This window comes from Amblyraja radiata, unplaced genomic scaffold (genome assembly GCF_010909765.2).
Source record: "Amblyraja radiata isolate CabotCenter1 unplaced genomic scaffold, sAmbRad1.1.pri S36, whole genome shotgun sequence".
NCBI classification, from domain to species: domain Eukaryota; kingdom Metazoa; phylum Chordata; class Chondrichthyes; order Rajiformes; family Rajidae; genus Amblyraja; species Amblyraja radiata.
The window spans coordinates 105,197-130,593 of NW_022630149.1; the positions used below are offsets into that span (position 1 = coordinate 105,197).

At 46.9% G+C, this 25,397-nt stretch overlaps 1 protein-coding gene across 10 annotated transcripts in view; it reads left to right on the forward strand.

Annotated features, from left to right (window-relative positions):
* prrc2a (proline rich coiled-coil 2A) overlaps window positions 1-25,397 on the forward strand; it is a 140,796-nt gene that overhangs the window by 101,704 nt on the left and 13,695 nt on the right. For 7 of the 10 annotated variants that reach the window (XM_033016254.1, XM_033016253.1, XM_033016257.1 and 4 more), the window contains 7 exons: window positions 4,906-5,139; window positions 8,668-8,754; window positions 11,022-11,123; window positions 13,745-13,916; window positions 18,073-18,188; window positions 20,211-20,375; window positions 23,014-23,150. In XM_033016254.1, the coding sequence (XP_032872145.1) occupies window positions 4,906-5,139; window positions 8,668-8,754; window positions 11,022-11,123; window positions 13,745-13,916; window positions 18,073-18,188; window positions 20,211-20,375; window positions 23,014-23,150 (1,013 nt within the window). The remainder of the gene's footprint in view (window positions 1-4,905; window positions 5,140-8,667; window positions 8,755-11,021; window positions 11,124-13,744; window positions 13,917-18,072; window positions 18,189-20,210; window positions 20,376-23,013; window positions 23,151-25,397) is intronic. The other 3 variants (XM_033016256.1, XM_033016261.1, XM_033016262.1) reach the window with 3 other exon arrangements.

The following is a 25,397-nucleotide window of genomic DNA, read 5'->3' on the forward strand; positions in this document are numbered from 1 at the left end:
CAATTAAGCGATTTTTTTGGGGCGACTAAGGCGACTGCTGCAAAACATTTTTGCAGTCGTAGGTTGTCGACAGGTGAATTCCATTAAAACTAGTCCCTGGCAGTCGCCTAAGTGGGACAGGCCAATAACAGCAATCATGACAAAGAACTGTGTAAATAAAATCTGATTAACTCGAATAAAACTAATTGTGTTCTTGAGGGATGATCGGTGAGGTAATTCTGTATTTTATGTGCTTTACATATTTGTTCTCTGTGTACTTGGTTTTGGTTTTTTATTGATGCGAGTATAGAATACAGTGAAGCTTTTACATGCTATTGAATTAAATCAGACTATCCTGTAAATGAGTACAATCCAGCCATTTACAGGTACAACAGGTAGTGCACAGAGAAGATTGCCAGACTGGAGTATAGTGTTAGGGTATTGTAGTGTTACAGTTAAGGGTGACGCTGTTACGCAGCAAGCTGAGTTGCTCCCTGAAGGGCCTGTCCCTCCTTCGACATAAAATTTGAAATAGAATCATTACATTAGGGGATCTCATTGAAACATATAAGATTGTTAAGGGTTTGGACACGCTAGAAGCAGGAAACATGTTCCCGATGTTGGGGGAGTCCAGAACCAGGGGCCACACAGTTTAAAAAATAAGGCGTAAGCCATTTAGAACGGAGACTAGGAAACACTTTTTCTCACAGAGAGGGGTGAGTCTGTGGAATTCTCTGCCTCACAGGGTGGTGGTGGCGGGTTCTCTGGATGCTTTCAAGAGAGAGCTAGATAGGGCTCTTAAAGATAGCGGAGTCAGGGGATATGGGGAGAAGGCAGGAACGGGGTACTGATTGAGGATGATCAGCCATGATCACATTGATCAGAAGAGCAGAATGGCCTACTCTTGCACATATTGTCTGCTAGATGTCTCTTGGACATTTACGATTACTGCTGTACAGATGTTGCAAGGGGGGGTGGGTGGGTAGACAGTTCAGTAGTCTGATGAGAGGGGGAAGACGCTTTAACTGAGTCTGATGATATGTGTTTTCAAGCTTTTGCACCTTCTGCCCGATGGGATAAGAGAGAATAAGCAGGGTGGGTGTCAGCTGCTCTACATCTGTGAGACCAAGTGTAGGCTTGGCGATCGCTTCGCCCAACACCTCCGCTCGGTTCACATCAACAAACCCTATCTCCCGGTAGCTCAGCACTTCAACTGATCACTCCATGGCCAGAGTCCCACCGCAAAAGGAGCAGCTCCTCATATTTCGCTTGGGCAGTTTACACCCCAGCGGTATGAACATTGACTTCTCCCTGCTTTCTCCCTCTTTCCCCTCCCCTTCCTAGCTCTCCCACAGTCCACTGTCTCCGCATCTTCCTTTCTTCTTCCCCCCCCCCCCACCCCACCCCCTCATCAGTCTGAAGATGGGTCTCGACCCGAAACGTCGCTTATTTCCTTCGCTCCATAGATGCTGCCTCACTGGCTGAGTTTCTCCAGCATTTTTGTCTACCTTCGATTTTCCAGCATCTGCAGTTCCTTCTTAAACAGGGTGGTTATGTTGGCTGCTTTCCTGAGGCAGCATAAACTGTAGGTGGATTGCAGCATAGTTCTGCTTTTGGTATAAGGAATGGGGGTTTTGCAAGAATTCATTTAGACTTCAACCCATGCCATCTTGTTCAGTAAGGATTTTCCTTTGCTCCACACGCAGGAGCAAATTAAAAATATCACTTTGATATCAATCAATCCATTTTTGCCCAGCTAAGAGTGAATCAAGAGGTCATTGCCTCAGAATTAAAGTCTGAAGAAGGGTCTTGACCCGAAACGTCACCTATTCCTTCGCTCCATAGATGCTGCCTCACCCGCTGAGTTTCTCCAGCATTTTGTCTACCTCAGAATTAAAGGGCGCTCATTTAGAAAGGAGGTGAGGAGGAACTTCTTTAGTCAGAGGATAATTAATCTGTGGAACTCATTGCCACAGAGGGCTGTGGAGACCAAGTCAGTGGTTATTTATAAGGCAGAGATAGACAAATTATTGATTAGAACAGGTGTTATGGGAAAATTGGATTAAGAGGCAGCGATATAGACAATAGATGCAGGAGTAGGCCATTCGGCCCTTTGAGCCAGCACCGCCATTCACTGTGATCATGGCTGATCATCCCCAATCAGTACCCCGTTCATGCCTTCTCCCCATATCCCCTGGCTCCGCTATCTTTAAGAGCCCTATCTAGCTCTCTCTTGAAAGTATCCAGAGAACCGGCCTCTGGCAGAGAATTTCACAGGCTCACAACTCTGTGTGAAAAAGTGTTTCCTCGTCTCCGTTCTAAATGGCTTACCCCTTATTCATAAACTGTGTGTGGCCCCTGGTTCCTGACTCCCCCAATATCGGGAACATGTTTCCTGCCTCTAGCGTGTCCAAACCCTTAATAATCTTATATGGTTCAATAAGATCTCCTCTCATCCTTCTAAACTCCAGAGTGGACAAGCCCAGCCACAGCTTGAGAGAATGCTGTGTGGATCACAAGCATTTATCTTGAGCTGTGTGATCAGAAGTATACTTGGAGTGTGGATGCGACAGGGCAGATCCAGCATTGTTGCCCCTTCTTGAGCACCACTTGAGACTGTGTACTAGCTGTGCCATTTTGTAGGGTATTTAGCAGTCAGCCACCTGGGCCACTATGCAAGAATTGTAGCTTTCCTTTCCTGCATAATGGCAGTAAACACTATGAACTAGTGCTGCATTCGTGGTCGCTATTACCGAAGCTCTTTTTGTCATGCCAATTATTCAATTTAACTGACTTTTTGGTTTCCAAACTGCCAAGAGAGTTGTGAGTCTGTGGAATTCTCTGTCTCAGAGGGCGGTTCTCTGGATACTTTCAAGAGAGAGCTAGATAGGGCTCTTAAAGATCGAGGAGTCAGAGGATATGGGGAGAAGGCAGGAACGGGGTACTGATTGAGGATGATCAGCCATGATCACATGGCTGGAAGGGCAGAATGGCCTACTCCTGCACCTATTGTCTATAAGATGTTTCTCTGACATTTACGATTACTGCTGTACAGATGTTGCGACCCAGCGTCTTTGACCCAATGTCTCTCAGACCTGAGCTTACACATGTGTAAAGAGGTAATCAAAGGTCTTTGAGCAGATGTCCCAGATTCCTGTGATCACCACTCTACAGATGTGCAACCTAAAGTCTTTGACCCAATGTCTCGCAGACCTTTGATTACCGCTCTACAGATGTCCAGCCTAAGGTCTTGGAGCAGATGTCTCTCAGATCACCACTCTACAGGTGTGCAGCCTAAGGTCCTTGAGCATGTTTTTCAGCAAGTTGATCTCCAAAATTCTGTTTTCTTTGTGCGTCAGCACTTGCTGATAATGACGTCCGTGTTGGTGAATTCGTGCAGGACTAGAACTGCAGGTGCTGGTTTAAACCGGAGACTGAGTAACTCAGCGGGGCAGGCAGAATAGAGTCGCTGACCACGACGGAGAGATTATAGCTCACGAAGGATTGGTGAAGGAAATGGGATTGCTCCGTAAGCCAGCCCAGACAAGATAGACTGAAGTCTGACCTAAAGGGGTCTGAAGAAGGGTCTCGACCAGAAACCTCACCCATGGGTGATGTTTCGGGTCGAGACCTTTCTTCAGAGTGGTTAGGGATAAGGGAAACGAGAGTTATAGACGGTGATGTGGAGAGATAAAGAACAATGAATGAAACGATGATGAAGGAAACAGGCCTTTGTAAATGAAGAGGGGTCTCGACCCGAAACGTCACCTATTCCTTCGCTCCATAGAGGCTGCCTCCCTCACCCGCTGAGTTTCTCCAGCTTTTTTTTATCTACCTTTGATTTTTCCAGCATCTGCAATTCTTTCTTAAACAGATGGACTCTTTCTGTTATTGATGCTGTCAAATTGATTTTAGTTAATGCTTGGATTAGAGATGTAGCGTGGAAACGGGCCCTTTGGCCCACCGAGTCCACGCCGACCAGCAATCCCTGCTACTCCAGCACTGTTCTACACGCTAGGGACAATTTGCAATTATTACCCAAGCTAATTAACCTACAAACCTGTGCATCTTTCGAGTGTGGAAGGAAACCAGAGCACCCATTTGGTCACGGGGAGAACGTACAAACTCCTCACAGCCATTTAGAACGGAGACGAGGATTTGAGGAAGGACATTCTTGCTATTGAGGGAATGCAGCGTAGCCTTACAAGGTTAATTCCTGGGATGGCGGGACTGTCATATGCTGATTAGAATGGAGCAGCTGGGCTTCTACACTCTGGAGTTTAGAAGGATGAGAGGGCATCTCATTGAAACATACAAGATTGTTAAGGGTTTGGACATGTCAAAGGCAGGAAACATGTTCCCGATGTTGGGGGAGTCCAGAACCAGGGGCCACAGTTTAAGAATAAGGAGTAAGCCATTTAGAACTGAGACGAGGAAACACTTTTTCTCACAGAGAGTTGTGAGTGTGGAGGCAGGTTCTCTGGATACTTTCAAGAGAGAGCTAGATAGGGCTCTTAAAAATAGCGGAGTCAGGGGATATGGGGAGAAGGCAGGAACGGGGTACTGATTGGGGATGATCACATTGAATGGCGGTGCTGGCTCGAAGGGCCAAATGGCCTACCCCTGCACCTATTGTCTTAAAAAAATCTTTTTTTTAAAAACCTTTAACGTTGCCCCTCTCACTCTAAAGCTGTGCCCTTTAGTATCTGATTTCTCCATCCTTGGAAAAAAATTCTGACTATCTATCGTCTCCATGTCTCTCATAATTCTATCAGATGGGTGCTTCCGTTTTCTGTGTTCACCCCCCCCCCCCCCCCTGTGAGGTAGATATTACTGATGGAATATACTTTGAAGTGTGTTCTTGTTTCAAAAGACAGCAATGCTGGGATTAATATGCCGTCCACTGAAAGTCTGCATTTGGTCAAGTTTCAGGAGTCTGGCAGCGAAGTGGGAAAGGAGCACAAGCCTGGGCCGATCGGTAACGAGCGTTCGCTGAAGAACAAGGCGGCGCGCGAGGGGCAGCACAAGGGGAGTCCCGACCGGGGCGCCAAGGCCGTTGGCTTCTCTGTGAGCAGCCGGCCAAAGTCCAAGCCCGACCCCGACTTGCTTCTGGAGACGGAGGTTGCCGTGCCCCCCATCCAGTTTGGAGCGAGCGCAAAAGTGAGTCGCCGTGTGGTGCCGATTGCCTTTGCCGGGTTCAGCTTAATGTCGGCGGTGGGTGGAATAACCTCAGCAACTAGATAAACAAGAACGCAGGAAGGATAGATAAGACACAATGCTGGAGTAACTCAGCGGGGCAGGCAGCATCTCTGGAGAGAAGGAATGGGTGACATTTCGGGTCAAGACCCTTCTTCAGTTTGGATTTGTCTTGACTGAAGATAGGCACAAGATGAGACTCTTGAGTCTGAAGAAGGGTCTCGACCCGAAACGTCACCCGTTCCTTCTCTCCAGAGATGCTGCCTGTCCCGCTGAGTTACTCCAGCATTTTGTGTCTTTTTTCGGTTTAAACCGGTATCTGCAGTACCTTCCTACAAATCTCTGGAGTACATGGATAGGCGACATCTTGGGTCAGTGCCCTTCAGTTTGAAGAAGGGTCCTGACCCAAAATTTCACCTATCCATGTTCACCAGAGATGCTGCCTTACCCGCTGAGTTACTCCAGCACTTTGGCTTCTCCTCTCGATGCTTGTACATTGCCACCTTCATCTGCTCTCCGCCTCACAGGCTTTTCACCTTTACCTGTCTGTTTGCTGCTTCCTTCCTCCCTCCTGCTCCCTTTTCCCCTTCCCTGCTCACTTTACAGTTGCCTGGGTTACTCCAGCATTTTGTGACCATCTGCAATTCCTTCCTTCACAAGGAACTGCAGATGCTGGTTTACACCGAAGATAGACACAAAATGCTGGAATAGCTCAGCGGGACATTCACCCCCTCAGTTCAGTTCAACCATTCAATTAGATTCTGTCCAGATAGTTTGCTTCCATCTACCTAATTGCAGTGTGTTTGCTGAAGGAGCAAAGAGGTTCTTCTGTTGTTCAGGGCCCTAGTGAGACCACACCTGGAGTATTATGTGCAGTTTTGCTCCCCTAATTTGAGGAAGGACATTCTTCCTCTTGAGGGAGTGCAGCGTAGGTTCACCAGGTTAATTCCCGGGATGGCGGGGCTGTCATATGCTGGGAGAATAGAGCGGCTGGGCTTGTACACTCTGGAGTTTAGAAGTATGAGAGGGGATCTTATTGAAACATATAAGATTATTAAGGGCTTGGACACGCTAGAGGCAGGAAACATGTTCCCGATGTTGGGGGAGTCCAGAACCAGGGGCCACAGTTTAAGAATAAGGGGTAAGCCATTTAGAATGGAGACGAGGAAACACTTTTTCTCACAGAGAGTGGTGAGTCTGTGGAATTCGCTGTCCCGGAGGGCGGTGGAGGCCGGTTCTCTAGATACTTTCAAGAGACAGTTAGATGGGTCTGTTAAAGATAGGGGATATGGGGAGAAGGCAGGGACGGGGTACTGATTGTGGATGATCAGCCATGATCATATCGAATGGCGGTGCTGGCTCGAAGGGCCGAATGGCCTACTCCTGTACCTATTGTCTATTGTCTGTGAGACAACTTTATTCTCCAGAGCAGATGTTAACTCAGATTCTGAAGGAGGGTCTCCACCCGGAACGTCACCTATTCCTTTTCTCCAGAGATGCAGCCTGACCTGCTGAGTTGCTCCAGTTTTTTATGTCTTCTCTTTGGTTTAAACCATCATCCGCAGTTTCTTCCTGCGCTAACTCAGATTATGATACGATACGATAGAACTTTATTTATCCCAGGAGGAAAATTGATCGGCCAAATCATAACACACAAGATAGATAAAATATGAAATTAAAGTGACGAGTGGAAAGGATTGGGGATGTGCAAAGATTTGGGGTGGGGTGAGGGGAGTCAGTCTCAGTCGACCCCATGACAGAAGGGGGAGGAGTTGTACAGTTTGATAGCCACAGGGAAGAAGGATCTCCTGTGGCGTTCTGTGCTGCAACTCGGTGGAACCAGTCTGTAGCTGAAGGTGCTCCTCAGGTTGACCAGTGTGTCACGGAGGGGGTGAGCTGTATTGTCCAAGATGCTCCACGGTTTGAGGAGCATCCTCCCTTCTGAGACCACCTCACGTGAATCCATCTCCAACTCTGCCCCCAGGACAGAGCCGGCCTTCCTTGTGAATCCCATTGGTGTCCGCAGCCTTCGCCCTGCTGCCCCAGCATATGGTAGCGAAGAAGGTGGCACTGGCTACCACCGATTGGTAGAAACATAGAAAAAAATAGGTGCAGGAGTGCCATCGCAGCCATTCAATATGATCATGGCTGATCATCTAAAATCAGTACCCCGTTCCTGCTTTTTCCCCATATCCCTTGATTCCTTTAGCCCGAAGAGCTAAATCTGCTGTTTCTTACTGCAGACGTTGAAGGTGTGGAGCCTTCCCTCCAAGACCACTTCCCATGAATACATCTCCGCCCCCAGTTCGCCCCAATTACCCCTTGTTTCCCCCACCACATCTATGTGTTTTGTCCACCATTTTGATTCTCCTTGTCTGATCATCAGTATGCCAAGATTTAAATGCACAATAGACACTGGAGTAGGCCATTTGTCCCTTCGAGCCAGCACCGCATTTTACTCTGAGCATGGCTGATCATCCCCAATCAGTACCCCGTTCCTGCCTTCTCCCCATATCCCCTGACTCCGCTATCTTTAACAGCTCTATCTAACTCTCTCTTGAAAGCATCCAGAGAATTGGCCTCTACTGCCCTCCAGAAAATTCCACAATGCACAACTCTCTGGGTGAAAAGGTTATTCCTCATCTCCGTTCTCAATAGCTTACCTCTTATTCTTAAACTGTGGGCCCAGGCTCCGTACTCCCCCAACATTGGGAACCTGTTTCCTGCCTCTGGCGTGTCCAATCCCTTAATAATCTTATATGCTTCAATAAGATCACCTCTCATCCTTCTAAATTCCAGTGTACACAAAGCCAGTCGTTCCATTCTCACAGCATATGACGGTCCTGACATCCCGGGAATTAACCTGGTGAACCTATGCTGCACTCCCTCAATAGCAAGAATGTCCTTCCTCAGATTTGGAGACCAAAACTGCACACAATGCTCCAGGTGTGGTCTCACTGGGGCTCTGTACAACTGCAGAAGGACCTTTTTGCTCCTATACTAAACTCCTCTTGTTATGAATACTGTGGATTCCGACAACAGTATTCTGTTTCTTATTCAATTGTGTTGTGCTGCAGCAAGCAAGAATTTCATTGTTCTCTCTGGGGCACATGACAATAAAACTCTCTTGACTTGACATACTCTGTAGCACCACTAATGCCTTTGAAGGGAGAAACTGCTAACGTTTAAGGTGGATGACCTTCGATTATACTTTCATGGAAGTTTCCGATGAAAGGTCTTTGGTTTGACATGTTAATCCAGATTATCTCGGTCACGAGGAAAGATGTTGGCATTCTTGTCATTTGCGAAATAATGAGGGGCGCGTGTGATGCCGTCGTCTGAGACATGGTTCAGTTGTACAGAGACTGCAGGCCGTTAATAGTCTGCAACGAGCGATTGCCTTTTGTGGGATTAATGCGAAAGTGACAGTCGTTACTTCTAATAATTAATGTCGGCTGATTTTTATTTTTTTCCTGTGCCTTCTCCTTTCAGGACTCTGATTTCAGTCTGGCTGCGAATACCTTGCCCAGGTCCGCAAGTTCATCACCCAATACCCTGCAGAATGCTGCCAGCAATGATGTACGTGCACTCTCTGTTCAGTTTAGTTTATTGTCATGTGTAGTGAAAGCATTTGTTGCGCGCTATCCAGTCAACAGAAAGACACACGTCATTGCAATCGAGACGCACCGTGTATTTACCGTACATTAGAGATAAAGTAAGAAAGCCGCTATAAGAGTAGAGATTTAAGAGCATGGAGCGATTGTAATATGTTTGTGGATCTGTTTCTGTGGGTTGCTCACAAACAGTCGCCTGCGTTTTTCGCCACCTTGGAGCAAACTAAAAAAAAATGTTCAATGCCTCGTTTAAAACATGTAACTACTTCATCAACCCTGTTCTATTTCAGAGTAGTTTTCATGGAAGACAAAAATGCTGGAGAAACTCAGCGGGTGAGGCAGCATTCTTTGGAACGAAGGAATAGGTGACGTTTCAGGTCGAGACCCCCTTCTTCAGACAATAGTTGATAGGCAGATTCCCCTCGGCCAACAAGGAACCGTTCTATATTTCCGTGATCATCCTCTGCTTTGATCTGTCATTTGTGCACCTTGCTCTTCCATATCTCAAATTTCCCCTCTCTCCCCTGACTTGCAGTCTGAAGAAGGGTCTCGACCCGAAGCATCGCCCATTCCTTCTCCCCAGATAGATTTTGTGTCTATCTTATTCTATATCGCAGCAGTCACTTGTGTTACTCGAGGTAGAGAGTGTAGATTCAAGAGAGTTTATTGTCATGTGTCCCAGATAGGACAATGAAATTATTGCTTTGTAGGATGGTGTGGGTCCTTGATGATGCTGTCAGCCTTTTTGAGGCAGCGACTGCAATAGATCCCCTCGATGGTAGGGAGGTCAGAGCCGATGATGGACTGGGCAGTGTTTACAACTTTTTGCAGTCTTTTCCATTCCTGGGCGCTCAAGTTGCCGAACCAAGCCACGATGCAACCGGTCAGCATGCTCTCTACTGTGCACCTGTAGAAGTTCGAGAGAGTCCTCCTTGACATCTAATCTGTTTAACCTTACCCACTGCCTCGAGGATATAAGGTGTTGGATGGCCCAGAACTTCCTCCAACTAAACGAGAGTAAGTCTGAGGTCATCCTTCTCGGCCCCTCGGACTCAATGAAAATGATAGCAGGCAGCCTTGGAAGCCTTACCCCACTACTCAAACCTCACGTCAAAAACCTTGGCATGATATTGGACTCGGCACTGAAATTTGACAAACAAGTCAATGCCGTGGTAAAAGCTAGCTTCTTCCAGCTTCGGACTATAGCTAAAATAAAAGAATTCCTCCAGTTTGATGACCTGGAAAAGATCATCCACACATTCATCTCCTCCCGCCTAGATTACTGCAACTCCCTTTACACTGGCATCAGCCAATCTTCCCTGTCCCGCCTGCAACTGGTCCAAAATGCCGCAGCGAGACTCCTGACGGATACCTGAAAAAGGGACCACATCACCCCGATCCTGGCCTCTCTCCACTGGTTCCGTATAAACTTCAAGATTCTCCTCCATGTCTACAAAGCCCTCAATGGGCTTGCGCCCACCTACATAAAGTCTTCTCACCCACCACTCCACCTCCAGGCCCCTCAGATCGGCCGACTTGGGGTTGCTGAATATCCCACGGTCAACGCATAAGCTCAGGGGCGACCGGGCCTTTGCGGTTGCAGCTCCTAGACTGTGGAACAGCATCCCCCTTCCCATCAGAACTGCCCCCTCCATCGACTCTTTTAAGTCAAGACTAAAACTTATCTATACTCCCAAGCCTTTCCTGACGTCCTCTGAGTGAGGGCTACATGTATATATGTATGTAGTTTGTTTGTTGTGCTATTCTTATAACAAATGTAAAGCACTTTGGCCAACGAGAGTTGTTTTTTAAATGTGCTATATAAATAAATGTGACTTGACTTGACATACCGACTCTCCGTAATCTTCTCAGGAAGTAGAGGCGCTGATGTGCTTTCTTTATAATTGCATCAGTGTTCCTCGGACCAGGAGAGATCTTCAGAGATATGCATGCCCAGGAATTTCCACCATCGACCCGTTGATATAAACAGGACTGTGGGTCCCCATCCTACCACTTCCAAAGTCCACAATCAGTTCCTTGGTTTTGCTGGTGTTGAGAGCCAGGTTATTGTGCTGGCACCATTTGGTCAATTGGTCGATCTCACTTCTGTACTCCGACTCATCCCTATCAGTGATACGTCCCACAACAGCAGTTGGAAATGTTGAGTTCATCAGCTCACTGTTTGAACAGACACGGGATGTGTTGAAGTTTTTGTATTGTCCTCCTTTCCAGGTGCCTTTAGCTCCCCCACTGGCAGTGGCCACCATTGAAGCCCCACCACAGGAGAGCGAGATGGCTCCTGCATCTCTTCCCGGAAATGAATTGACTCTTAAGGTAGGACTTGTGATTTGTTGTTCATTTCTGCTGTTTGGGTGGCGCAATAACACAGCGGTGGAGTTGCTGCCTCGCGGCGCCAGAGATGCGGGTTCGATCCTGACTACGGGTACTGTCTGTGCGGAGTTTGTACGTTCTCCCCGTGACAATAGACAATAGGTGCAGGAGTAGGCCATTCGGCACTTCGAGCCAGCACTGCCATTCAATGTGATCATGGCTGATCATCCCCAATCAGTACCCCATTCCTGCCTTCTGCCCATATCCCCTGACTCCGCTATCTTTAAGAGCACTATCTAGCTCTCTCTTGAAAGTATCCAGCAAACCGGCCTCCACCACCATCTGAGGCAGAGAATTCCACAACTCTCTGTGTGAAAAAGTGTTTCCTCATCTCCGTTCTAAATGGCTTGCCCCTTATTCTTAAACTGTGTGACCCCTGGTTCTGGACTCCCCCAACATCGGGAACACGTTTCCTGTCTCTAGCATGTCCAAACCCTTAATAATCTTATATGCTTCAATACTCAGGCTCAGGAACAGTTTCATCCCAAGAGCTATAGCGGCTCTGAACCGGCCCTAATGAGTGCCCCCCCACCCACCCCCTTTGGACAGTCTCCCTCAGATGGTCACGTCAATCAATTCAGCTTGTTTATTTATGTATTGTATTTATTTACCTTTCCTGGACATCAGTGGAGCTGCATACTAAATCTCGTTGCACTGACGTGCAATGACAATAAAAGATATATTATTATTATTATTATTATTATAAGAATCCCTCTCATCCTTCTAAACTCCAGAGTGTTCAAGCCCAGCCGCTCCGTTCTCTCAGCATATGACAGTCCCGCCATCCTGGGAATTAACCTGGTGAACCTACGCTGCACTCCCATCAATAGCAAGAATGTCCTTCCTCAAATTAGGGGACCAAAACTGCACACAATACTCCAGGTGTGGTCTCACTAGTGCCCTGTACTGCTGCAAAAGCAACTGTATCCCTGTGCACTTGACAATAAACAAAACTGAAGTGTTGTGGAAATTGCAAAGTGCCTTCATTGCACGACAGGCTGAGTACAGGATTGTTCATGCAAGTGTGAATTTACACAAGTCGCCGATTTCACAAGTGTATTTAGCTGCGCAGGAAGGAATTGCAGGTGCTGGTTTGCACCGAAGATAGACACCAAATGCTGGAGTAACTCAACGGGTCAGGCAGCATCTCTGCAAGAGAAGGAATGGGTGACGTCTCAGGTTGAGACCCTTCAGTCTGAGACGAGAAGACTGAGGAGAAGCAGACTAGAGATATGGAAGGGTAGGGTGTGAAATCGACAGATGTGGACGATCAAGGAAATGTAGAATGGATCATTGTTGGCGATGGGGAAGGTGATGCATGCAATCAGTAAAATTAATCAGGAGGACAGTAAAACCAGATGGAAAACTAGGGCGTGGGAGGGATGGAGAGAGAGGGAAAGTAAAGATTACTTGGTTACAGAAATCAATATCAAAAGGTGTGAGGAAAAGTGACTTAACCCAAAATGTCACCTGATTTTCTGTAGAGATGCTGTCTGACCCGCTGAGTTACTCCAGCTTTTTGTGTCTACCTTCAATATTCATACCATTGGGTTGTAAGCAAAATTGCTGGAGAAACTCAGCGGGTGAGGCAGCATCTATGCAGCGAAGGGATAGGTGACGTTTCGGGTCGATAACCTTCTTCAGACTCGACTCGAAACGTCGCCTATTCCTTTGCTCCGTAGATGCTGCCTCACCCGCTGAGTTTCTCCAGCATTTTTGTCTGCAATCGATTTTTTTTCCCCAGCATCTGCAGTTCTTTCTTAAACATTGGGTTGTAAGCGAGCGTTTGACGGCACTGGGCCTGTACTCGCTGGACTTTAGAAGATTGAGGGGGGGGGAGGGGACTCATTGAAACGTACAGAATAATGAAAGGCCTGGATAGAGTGGATGTGGAGAGGATGTTTCCACTGGTGGGAGAGTCTAGGACAAGAGGTCATTGCCTCAGAATTAAAGTCTGAAGAAGGGTCTTGACCCGAAACGTCACCTATTCCTTCGCTCCATAGATGCTGCCTCACCCGCTGAGTTTCTCCAGCATTCTTGTCTACCTCAAAATTAAAGGGCGCTCATTTAGAAAGGAGGTGAGGAGGAATTTCTTTAGTCAGAGGATAATTAATCTGTGGAACTCATTGCCACAGAGGGCTGTAGAGGCCAAGTCAGTGGTTATTTTTAAGGCAGAGATAGACAAATTATTGATTAGAACAGGTGTTCTGGGAAAATTGGATTAAGAGGCAGTGATATAGACAATAGACAATAGGTGCAGGAGGAGGCCATTCGATCCTTCAAGCCAGCACCGCCATTTAATGTGATCATGGCTGATCATCCCCAATCAGTACCCCGTTCCTGCCTTCTCCCCATATCCCCTGACACCGCTATCTTTAAGAGCCCTATCTAGCTCTCTTTTGAAAGTATGAGCCGTGATTGAATGGCAGAGTGCACTGCGTGGGCCGAATGGCGTAATTCGACCGCTATTACTTGTGAACGTGACGTAAGAGGTGCCGCACGCTCCTCCAATATGCGTTTGGCCTGTCTCCCATGTATTTAGCCTCTCGTTCTCTGGCCCACAGATGGAATCTGCTCGCAAAGCGTGGGAGAAGTCGCCGAGCATCACCGAGAAGGAGGTTGCTGCGGGCGTGACCAACGCGGACATGCCCGAGATGACCGGCGGCTACCACTCCTTCATCACCTCCATCCCGGCAATACCAGTGGCCTCGGTGGCCCCATCCGCCACCCTCTCAGGTTGAGTATTTCACTGCTTGAAAGCAATGCCAAGACTCTCACAACAAATCTCCTCACGCCACCCTGCCGTCTCGGAGGTAATCTCCGCTTCCTGCCCACTCTCTCTCCTGTTTCCTCCTCGTAAGTTCCCCCTTCGCCTTTGCATTGCTTCCGAAAGCCCCTGTCCCACCTAGTAGACCTAAACAGCAACCTCTGGTTTACCTTGCCCGCCACCCAAGGTTTCCATGAGGTCACCGGAGGTTTTGGTCACTCTCCCTAATGGTTGAAAGTGGTTTCTGCGTGGTCGAGGCTTCATCTAGGTTGCTGCTATTTTTTCTTCATCATTAAAACCGGCCTCGACTAAAAATAGGTTGCCGTTTTAAAAATCGATCATTTTTTAGTCGCAGATCTAGTGGAAGCCGGTTTTCTTCATAGTCGTTTTCAACATATGCGTGGGAGGTGGTAGGAGGTTGCAGGTGACCTCCACCTTGATTTGGGTTTTTTTGGGTGGCGGGAAAGGTCACCAGAGGTTGCTGTTTAGGTCTCCTAAGTGGGACGGGCTAAACTCACTTCTCCAATTAAATCTCACTCTCTCATCTTGCAGAAACAAGGAACTGCAGATGCTGGTTTACAACAAAAAAAAAGGACATGGTTGCTGGAGTAACTCAGCAGGTCAGGCAACATTGTTGAAAAAAGATCCCCACCTATTCCTTCTCTCCAGAGATGCTGCCTGTCCCGCTGAGTTACTCCAGCATTTTGTGTCTTTTTTCGGTTTAAACCGGTATCTGCAGTACCTTCCTACAAATCTCTGGAGTACATGGATAGGCCACATCTTGGGTCAGTGCCCTTCAGTTTGAAGAAGGGTCCTGACCCAAAACTTCATCTATCCATGTTCACCAGAGATGCTGCCTGACCCGCTGAGTTACTCCAGCACTTTGGCTTCTCCTCTCGATGCTTGTACATTGCCACCTTCATCTGCTCTCCACTTCACAGGCTTTTCACCTTGACTGCCTGTCTGTTTGTTGCTTCCTTCCTCCCTCCTGCTCCCTTTTCCCCTTCCCTGCTCACTTTACAGTTGCCCGCATTGTTCCTTCCTGTTTAGATTAGAGATACAGCGCCGAAACGGGGCCCTTTGGCTCACCGGGTCCGCGCCAACCAGCGATCCCCGACACATTAACACTATCCTACACCCACTGCGGCCAATTTTGGCTGGGATGGTGCAGCTGACTACTGACCATAACAACCACACAATTGGGAAGAGGCCCGAATAAAACCCTTGCCACACTGTTAGTGTGGGTGTGTGGTGTGTCAGATAATGAACTCTGCAAAAGTGAGGCAGTGTTCCTCTGCTTTTGGAGAGAGCATTTGTTACTACAGTGCATTAGCACCACCTGCTGGTGGAGTATATTCTCACAGAAACCCCTTGGCTCATTTTCAAGCAGCTTGAATAGACAATAGGTGCAGGAGGAGGCCATTCAGCTCTTCCAGCCAGCACCTCCATTCACTGTGAACATGGCTGATCGTCCCCAATCAGTACGCCTTCTCCCCATATCCCCTGACTCCGCTTCTTTAAGAGCCCTATCTAACACTCTCTTGAAAGCATCCAGAGAACCGCCCTCTGAGGCAGAGAATTCCACAGACTCACAACTCTCTGGGTGAAGTTTTTCCTCATCTCCGTTCTAAATAGCCAACCCCTTATTCTTAGCCTTCCCTGCATTGAGAAAGGAGATTACACTTCTACACAAGACATTGGGGCTGAATTAGGCTATTCGGCCCGTTCGATCATCCGGTGGTGAATCTGGAATTCTCTACCACAGAAGGCTGTGGAGGCCAAGTCAGTGGATATTTTTACGGCAGATATATATAAATTTTTGATTGGTGCGGGTGTCAGGGGTTATGGGGGGGAAGGCAGGTGAATGGGGTTAGGAGGGAGAGATAGATCACCCATGATTGAATGGCAGAGTAGACTTGATGGGCCGAATGACCTAATTCTGCTGCTATCACATGACCTGATCGTTTGGTTATTGAGCTTTAATATTCTTTTGCACGAGATCTTGCACCATTCTGCTTGTACCTCGCTGTTGTATTTATTGTATTCATCATGACTGTGTGTACTCGTGTGATCAGGAAATGCCCTTGCAGTGTGGTTGAAGTGACAACAAATTAATCTGTCCTTTTAATCCTAATTTCTATTGGAGAAGCCAAGCTGTGCCCTTAACCGTTTCTTAAGCAAGTTAATGCACCTTCGTCACAGACAACAATGGACCATTGTGGGCTGCACCTTTCACTGATCATTGTTGCTTCTTGCGTATCTTTCATTCATTGGCGGTCACGGTGGCGTAGCGGTAGAGTTGCTGCCATACAGCGAATGCAGCGCCGGAGTCCCGGGTTCCATCCCGACTACGGGTGCTGTCTGTACAGAGTTCGCACGCTCTCCCCGTGACCTGCGTGGGTTTTCTCCGAGATCTTCGGTTTCCTCCCGTACTCCAAAGACGTGCAGGTTTGTAGGTTAATTCATGTGATCAAGAATTAACCTAATTAATTGGTTGGTAAAAAAATGTCAAAATGTCCCTCGTGTGTATAGGATAGTGTTAATAGACAATATAACCATATAACTATATAACAATTACAGCACGGAAACAGGCCATCTCGGCCCTACAAGTCCGTGCCGAACAACTTTTTTCCCCTTAGTCCCACCTGCCTGCACTCATACCATAACCCTCCATTCCCTTCTCATCCATATGCCTATCTAATTTATTTTTAAATGATACCAACGAACCTGCCTCCACCACTTCCACTGGAAGCTCATTCCACACCGCTACCACTCTCTGAGTAAAGAAGTTCCCCCTCATGCTACCCCTAAACTTCTGTCCCTTAATTAATGTCCTCTTGTTTGAATCTTCCCTATTCTCAAAGGGAAAAGCTTGATCACATCAACTCTGTCTATCCCTCTCATCATTTTAAAGACCTCTATCAAGTCCCCCCTTAACCTTCTGCACTCCAGAGAATAAAGACCTAACTTATTCAACCTATCTCTGTAACTTAGTTGTTGAAACCCAGGCAACATTCTAGTAAATCTCCTCTGTACTCTCTCTATTTTGTTGACATCCTTCCTATAATTGGGCGACCAAAATTGTACACCATACTCCAGATTTGGTCTCACCAATGCCTTGTACAATTTTAACATTACATCCCAACTTCTATACTCAATGCTCTGATTTATAAAGGCTAGCATACCAAAAGCTTTCTTTACCACCCTATCTATATGAGATTCCACCTTCAAGGAACTATGCACGGTTATTCCCAGATCCCTCTGTTCAACTGTATTCTTCAATTCCCTACCATTTATCATGTACGTCCTATTTTGATTTGTCCTGCCAAGGTGTAGCACCTCACATTTATCAGCATTAAACTCCATCTGCCATCTTTCAGCCCATTCTTCCAAATGGCCTAAATCACTCTGTAGACTTTGGAAATCCTCTTCATTATCCACAACACCCCCTATCTTGGTATCATCTGCATACTTACTAATCCAATTTACCACAATATGGTGCAGGAGTAGGCCAGTCGGCCCTTCGAGCTAGCTCCGCCATTCAATGTGATCATGGCTGATCATCCCCAATCAGTACCCCGTTCCTGCCTTCTCCCCATATCCCCTGACTCTGCTATCTTTAAGAGCCCTATCTAGCTCTCACTTGAAAGTAGCTAGAGAACCGGCCTCCATCAACAACAGAGGCAGAGAGTTACATGCGCAGGGATCGCTGGTCGGCGTGGAACCGGTGGGCCGAAGGGCCTGTTTCCATGTTGTATCTCTAAACTAAACGTAATTAAATCTCTACATCACCGTCTATATCTCTCACTTACTTTTCCCATGACTTTTCCGTCTGATGAAGGGGCTCGACCCGAAACGCCACCCATTTCACTGTACCTTAATTGGTACATGTGACAATTAAATTGAATCGTGAATCTTCCTTCTCTCCGTAGATGCTGCCTGACCCAGCTGAGTTACTCCAGCTTTCTGCGTCTTCGTATCTTCGGTTTCAAACCAGCATCTGCAGTTCCTTCCTGCACATTAATGCTGTCGTATTTTGTCCACAGCTCCCTAGCCTATGTTGTTGGGGATCCTTGCTTTGTGATTTGAAAGCAAAATCCAATAATGTTTTGCCTGCCCCAACAGCCCCAGGAGGCCAGATGCCACCCTGCTACTTGGAGAGTCATTACTACGGCGGCCAGCCTCGCGGGATGCCTCCCCCCATCTCCCAGCACCAGGGGTTCCAGCCTGGACTCTCACGGGTAAGACCTTTCATCATCCTTTATCGCCTCTTCCACTCTGATTCTGAACGGCCCTTCCACAAGCTGCGTTTGGACGCACAGAGTCCAACGGAAATCGATGGGTCTCTATTCCATGGAGCGCAGGAGGATGAAGGGAGATCTTATAGAGGTGTACAAAATCATGAGAGGAATAGATCCGGTAGATGCACAGAGTCTCTTGCCCAGAGTAGGGGAATCGAGGACCAGAGGACGAAGGTGCAAGGTGAAGGGGGGAAAAGATTTAACCGCATTTGGAATATTGTGTTCAGTTCAGGGCACCATGTAATGGGAAAGATATTGTCAAGCTTGAAAGGGTTCAGAGAAGATTTACGAGGATGTTGCCAGGACTAGAGGGTGTGAGCTATAGGGAGAGGTTGAGTAGGCTGGGTCTCTATTCCATAGAGCGCAGGAGGATGAGGGATGTATTGGGACGACAGATGGCACAATGGGCTAAGTGTTCGGCTGGCGACCGGAAGGTAGCCGGTTCGAATCCCGCTTGGAGTGCATACTGTCGTTGTGTCCTTGGGCAAGACACTTCACCCACCTTTGCCTGTGTGTGAATGTGTGTGAGTGATTGGTGGTGGTCGGAGGGGCCATAGGCGCAGATTGGCAGCCACGCTTCCGTCAGTCTGCCCCAGGGCAGCTGTGGCTACAGAAGTAGCTTACCACCACCGAGTGTGACTGAGGAGTGAATGAATAATGCGATGTAAAGCGCCTTGAGTATTAGAAAGGCGCTATATAAATCCCATCCATTATTATTATTATTATTATAAAATCATAAGAGGAATAGATCCGGTAGATGCACAGAGTCTCTTGCCTAGAGTAAGGCAATCGAGGACCAGGGGACATAGGTTCAAGGTGAAGGGGGAAAGATTTAATAGGAATCTGAGGGGTAACTTCTTTCACACCAAGGTGGTGGGTGTATGGAACAAGCTGCCAGGGGAGGTAGTTCAGGCAGGGACTATCCCTACGTTTAAGAAAGGGTTAGACAAGTGCATGGATTGGTCAGGTTTGGAGTAATATGGACCAAGCGCAGGCAAGTGGGACTAGTGTAGCTGGGACATTGTTGGCCGGTGTGGGCAAGTTGAGCCGAAGGAACGTTGCAAAATTGAATTGAATAAATGTTATCTGCCAAGTATGTATACATACAAGGAATTTGCCTTGGTGCTTTGCTCGCAAGTAACAACACAATATACAGTAGACAATTAAAATTTAAACGTTATAATTTAAACATGTGAATTAAATAAAATACCAGAGCAAAAGGAGGCTACAGATTTTTGGCTGTTGAGTAGAGCTACTACTCGTGGGAAAAAAGCTGTTTTTATGTCTGGCTGTGGCAGCTTTGACAGTCCGGAGTCGCCTTCCAGAGGGAAGTGATTCAAAGAGTTTGTGGCCAGGGTGAGAGGGGTCAGAGATGATCTTGCCCGCTCGCTTCCTGGCCCTTGCAGTGTACAGTTCGTCAATGGAGGGGGAAGGTTACAGCCAATAACCTTCTCAGCTGATCGGACAATTCGCTGCAGCCTCCGGATGTCGTGCTTGGTGGCTGAGCCAAACCAGACCATGATGGAGAAGGTGAGGACAGACTCTACGATGGCCGTGTAGAATTGGACCATCATTGCCTGTGGCAGATTGTGCTTCCTCAGCTGCCGCAGGAAGTACATCCTCTGTTGGGCCTTTTTGACTGTGGAGTCGATGGTAGCCCCCCCCCACTTAAGGTCCTTGGAGATGATGGTTCCCAGAAACTTAAAAGACTCCGTAGATGTGACTGTGATGGTGAGTGGGTGCTGGTGCTTTTAATAATGAAATAATGAGAACTTATGCAATGCTTTTCGTGACTCTGGAACTAAAGAAATTTGCATCTGTGACTTGAATTTTTGTTTTTTTTTAACTTTAAGAATGTAAAAGACATCTTGAGGCTGCTTCACCATTCACCATATCCGTAGGCTTTCTAATCACCTCTTCTTTCTGTCTGTTTCTCTTCCCCCCCCCTCCTCCCTCCCAAAGCCCTTAATTTCCCTGCAGTTCCAAAAATCTGCCGTTCAAGTGCTTGGTGGAGATTATGGAAACGCAAGAGACTGCAGATACTGGAACCTTGAGCAGAAAACTGTGCCAGAAGAACACGGAGGGTCAGGCAGCATCTGTGGAGGGAATGGACAGGCGACGTATCAGGTCGGGACCCTTCTTCACATCATCGTCTGTACATTCCCTCCACAGATGCTGCCCGACCCACTCAGATACTCCAGCATTTTATTTTTTTTGCTCACTAGGGGTGACCCCACTGGCTTGCCTGCAACCCATTAGGTCTCGAGGGCAATTGGGCTGCTCTGCTGCTCCATGTTAAATTCGTACGGCCTGTGGTCAAACAGGGAGCCGCTATGGTGCACCTTGCCAGTGGAATTGGCAGTGACCCCAAGGAGTTAGACAATAGACAACAGGTGCAGGAGTAGGCCATTCGGCCCTTAGAGCCAGCACCGCCATTCAATGTGATCATGGCTGATCATCCCCAATCAGTACCCCGTTCCTGCTTCCCCCACCCCCACCCCCCATATCCCCTGTCTCCGCTATCTTTAAGAGCCCTATCTAGGTCTCTCTTGAAAGCATCCAGAGAACTGGCCTCCACCGCCCTCTGAGGCAGAGAATTCCACAGACTCACAACTTTCTGTGTGAAGAAGTGATTCCTCGTCTCCGTTCTAAATGGCCTATTCCTTATTCTTAAACTGTGTGGCCCCTGGTTCTGGGCTCCCCCAACATCGGGAACGTGTTTCCTGCCTCTAGTGTGTCCAAACCCTTAACAAGCTTATATGTTTCAATGAGATACCCTCTCATCCTTCTAAACTCCACAGAATACAAGCCCAGCAACTCCATTCTCTCAGCATATGACAGTCCCGCCATCCTGGGAATTAACCTTGTAAACCTACGCTACACTCCCTCAATAGCAAGAATGTCCTTCCACAAATTAGGGGACCAAAACTGCACATAATACTCCAGGTGTGGTCTCACTGGGGCTCTGCACAACTGCAGAAGGACCTCTTTGCTCCTATACTCGACTCCTCTTGTTATAAAGGCCAACATGTCATTTGCTTTCTTCACTGCCTGCTGTACCTGCATGCTTACTTTCATAGACTGATGAACAAGGACCCCCAGATCCCGTTGTACTTCCCCTTTTCCCAACTTAACGCCATTTAGATAGTAATCTGCCTTCCTGTTTTTGCTACCAAAGTGGTTAACCTCATATTTATCCGCATTACGTGTACAACGTGGAAACATGCCCTTCGCCCCCAACTTGCCCACGCGGCCTACATCTACACTCTTCCCACCTGCCTGTGTTTGACCCTATCCCTCTAAACCTATCCTGCCTATGTACCTGTTTAAATGTTATTTACCTGTTGTGTTAATACCTGCCTGAACGCCCCCCTCCAGCCTCTACCTCCGCCAGCAGCTCGTTCCATCTACCTACCACCCTTTTTGTGTGGCGAGGCAGAAGTTGACCTGCACCTCCTCCGACCTCATCTATTGCATCCGCTGCTCTAGATATCGGCTGCTCTACGTTGGTGAGACCAAGCACAGGCTCGGCGATCGCTTCGCCCAACACCCCCGCTCGGTTCGCAATAACCAACCCGATCTCCCGGTGGCTCAGCACTTCAACTCCCCCTCCCATTCCCAATCCAACCTTTCTGTCCTGGGCCTCCTCCATGGCTGTAGTGAAGCCCACCGTAAATTGGAGGAACAGCACCTCATATTCCGCTTGGGTAGTTTACACCCCAACGGTATGAACATTGACTTCTCCAATTTCAGGTAGTCCCTGCTTTCTCCCTCTTTCCCCTCCCCTTCCCAGCTCTCCCACAGCCCACTGTCTCCACCTCTTCCTTTCTTCTTCCGTCCCCCCCACCCCCACATCAGTCTGAAGAAGGGTCTCAACCCGAAACGTCACCTGTTCCTTCGCTCCATAGATGCTGCCTCACCCGCTGAGTTTCCCCAGCATTTTAGTCTCCCTTCGATTTTTCCAGCATCTGCAGTTCTTTCTTAAACATAAATAATCCTTTGTGTGTGTGTGTGTTTGAAAATTCATGTTTCCCTTCAGATTCCTATTAAATCTTTCCCTCCTCATATTAAACCAATGTCCTCTGGTTCTTGATTCCCTTAAGAGTAAAATACTCTGTGTACCTCCCCCTCTCATGACCTGAAACACCTCTATAAGATCCTCCTGCGCTGGAAGAAATAAAGTCCTAACTTGCTCAACCTTTCCCAATAGCTCAGGCCCTCAAGTCCTGGCAACATCCTCTTAAATCTCTCCACCCTTTCCAGCTTTTAACAACATCGTTCCTCCAACCAGTCCAGTGGTTCTTAACCTGTATGGCACCAGTACGCGCACAAAATACTGTATGTTGACAAAAGTGCTGGAGAAACTCAGCGGGTGAGGCAGCATCTATGGAGCAAAGGAAATAGGCAATGTTTCGGGCCGAAACCCTTCTTCAGACTGATACTGTATGTGGTATGTACCATTGTTAGGTTCCTAAACATGGGCTCAACAAGCTGATATGTTATTTGTGTCCCCTTCATGACCCCCGGCATAGCCCAAAACGACCCCCAGGTTAAGAACCACTGACCTAGGTGTTCAGAACTGAACACATTTTTTTTTTTTTTTTAAATGTCAAAAGGTATCCAATACTTTTTCAATATGCATGATTAATTTGTCCAAGGTTACCTTGTGGTCTTTTAAATATCACTTCAAAAAAAAAAAAAAGGGTTGATTTTCAAGAATCGGATACAGAGTGGATTTGTGACAAGCTGTTGTTTTGTGTTGCAGGCCATGCCGACCCAGCAGATCTCGCTTCCTCTCCACACTCCTCTCCAGGGCCAGGGCCAGGTCTCTGCTCTTGGTATCAGACAGGGGACACCAGTTTCACAAACGCAGGACATGTTCACCTCCCTCCAGTCTTTCAGGTGAGGCTGAGTCATGGCAGCGTGCTGCTTGGAATGGAACATTTTATTGTCACCTGTGACAAGGCACAGTGAAATTCTTTCCTTGCCGACCCAATGTATACGAATGAATGAATAAGTTTATTGGCCAAGTATTCACATACAAGTCCGCCCGCAAGTGACAACATGACATACAGTGACAGTTCAGAATGACACATAAAACATTAAACATTAATAACGAAACATTATTGATTAAACATGTGAATTAAATAAAATACCAGAGCAAAAGGAGGCTACAGATTTTTGGTTATTGAGTAGAGCTACTACTCGTGGATAAAAACAGTTTTTATGTCTGGCTGTGGCAGCTTTGACTGTCCGAAGTCGCCTTCCAGAGGGAAGTGATTCAAAGAGTTTGTGGCCAGGGTGAGAGGGGTCAGAGATGATCTTACCCGCTCGCTTCCTGGCCCTTGCAGTGTACAGTTCGTCAATGGAGGGAAGATTGCAGCCAACAACCTTCTCAATCGAAACTCGTAGCGAGTTCAGGCCCAGCGCCGTCAAACGCTCTTCATACGTTAACCCAATCATTCGTGGGATCGTTCTTGTAAACCTCCTCTGGACCCTCTCATCCTTCCTCACATTTAATTCACATGTTTAATCAATAATGTTTAATTATTAATGTTTTATGCGTCATTCCTAACTGTCACTGTATGTCATGTTGTCACTTGCGTGCGGAGCATCAAGGCAAATTCCTTGTATGTGAATACTTGGCCAATAAACGTATTCATTTATTCATGGGGCCCACAACTGCACATGACATGCCTGCTTTTATTTATATCCTTTGGCAGTCCTTGCTGCTGTTCATTTAGTAATTCCTTCATGTTTTTCTTTTGAAGCCAAAAAAAGACTTGTTGCTGCAACGTTTATGTCTGTGTTGGACTATGGTGATGTTTTATATATGAATGCATCTTCAAAATGCCTACAGTCTTTGGACACGGTCTACCACGGAGCACTGAGATTTGTTACTGATTTTAAAACCCTCACGCACCACTGCACTTTGTATGCTCAAGTTGGATGGTTTGCCCCGTCCACCCGCAGACTCCATCATTGGCATATCCTTATTTATAAGACTATCCTCTGTGTTCTTCCTTCATACCTGCAGAAGTATGTAATTCAAAAAAGCACAGGAACTTATCAACTTATTGTTCTTACTAACTGTACCTAAAGTCCGTACTGAATTGGGGAAAAGGGCATTTAGTTATGCTGCTCCCTTCGCATGGAACCAGCTGCAGAATGAACTGAAACTTAAGGAGCTGGATTCTATAAACAGATTTAAATCCCTTCTTAATGATGTTGAAGCGGGCTCTTCTGTCTGTACATGCTTTGTTTGATGATGTTATGACTGTGACTCTATTTATATGTTCTCTGTTGTTTTTAAATTATTGTCTGGAACTGTGGAACTGTGCTGCTGCCTGTCTTGGCCAGGACTCTCTTGTAAAAGAGATTTTTAATCTCAATGAGACTTCTCCTGGTTAAATAAAGGTTAAATAAAATGTATTTTCATCACGTTTTGAGCCATTTGCACTGAGAAGAAACAGGTTATTCAGCTTGAGATCATAGACACAGCCTCAGGTATTTTGACAACTAATAGATCATTTTTTAAATTGCAATGGCAAGTTTCTGGTTGTTCAAAATACTTTGCAAAATATGAAGAATGTACGTCAGGGGAAATTGGACCTGAGAAGAAGAAAAGAATAGATAAATATGTGTAGGGAGGAACTGCAAATGCTGGTTTGTACCGAAGATACACACGTCAAGTCGTCACTTTTATTTATATAGCACATTTAAAAAAACAACTCTCGTTGGCCAAAGTGCTTTACATTGGTATAAGAATAGTATAACAAACAACAGAGGTTCATAGATTAAATACATACATCACTACATACATATAGCCCTCCCTCAGAGGACGTCAAGAAAGGCTTGGGAGTAGAGACGAGTTTTAAGTCTCGACTTAAAGGAGTCGATGGAGGGGGCAGTTCTGATGGGAAGAGGGATGCTGTTCCACAGTCTAGGAGTCTTATCGACAGATAAATCAGTAGTGAGATTTTATGGCAGTATTAGGTAGTTGAACAATTTAAAGTTGCTGTAACAACAAATTAGCTTTAAATGCATTTCCTTGGGTCGAATTTAAAAAATATTAATCCCTGCTCCATAGAGCTTTTTGTTTTCACTTTTACCGTTCCCACTGCCTGATTCTCTTTTCCACCCCCCCTC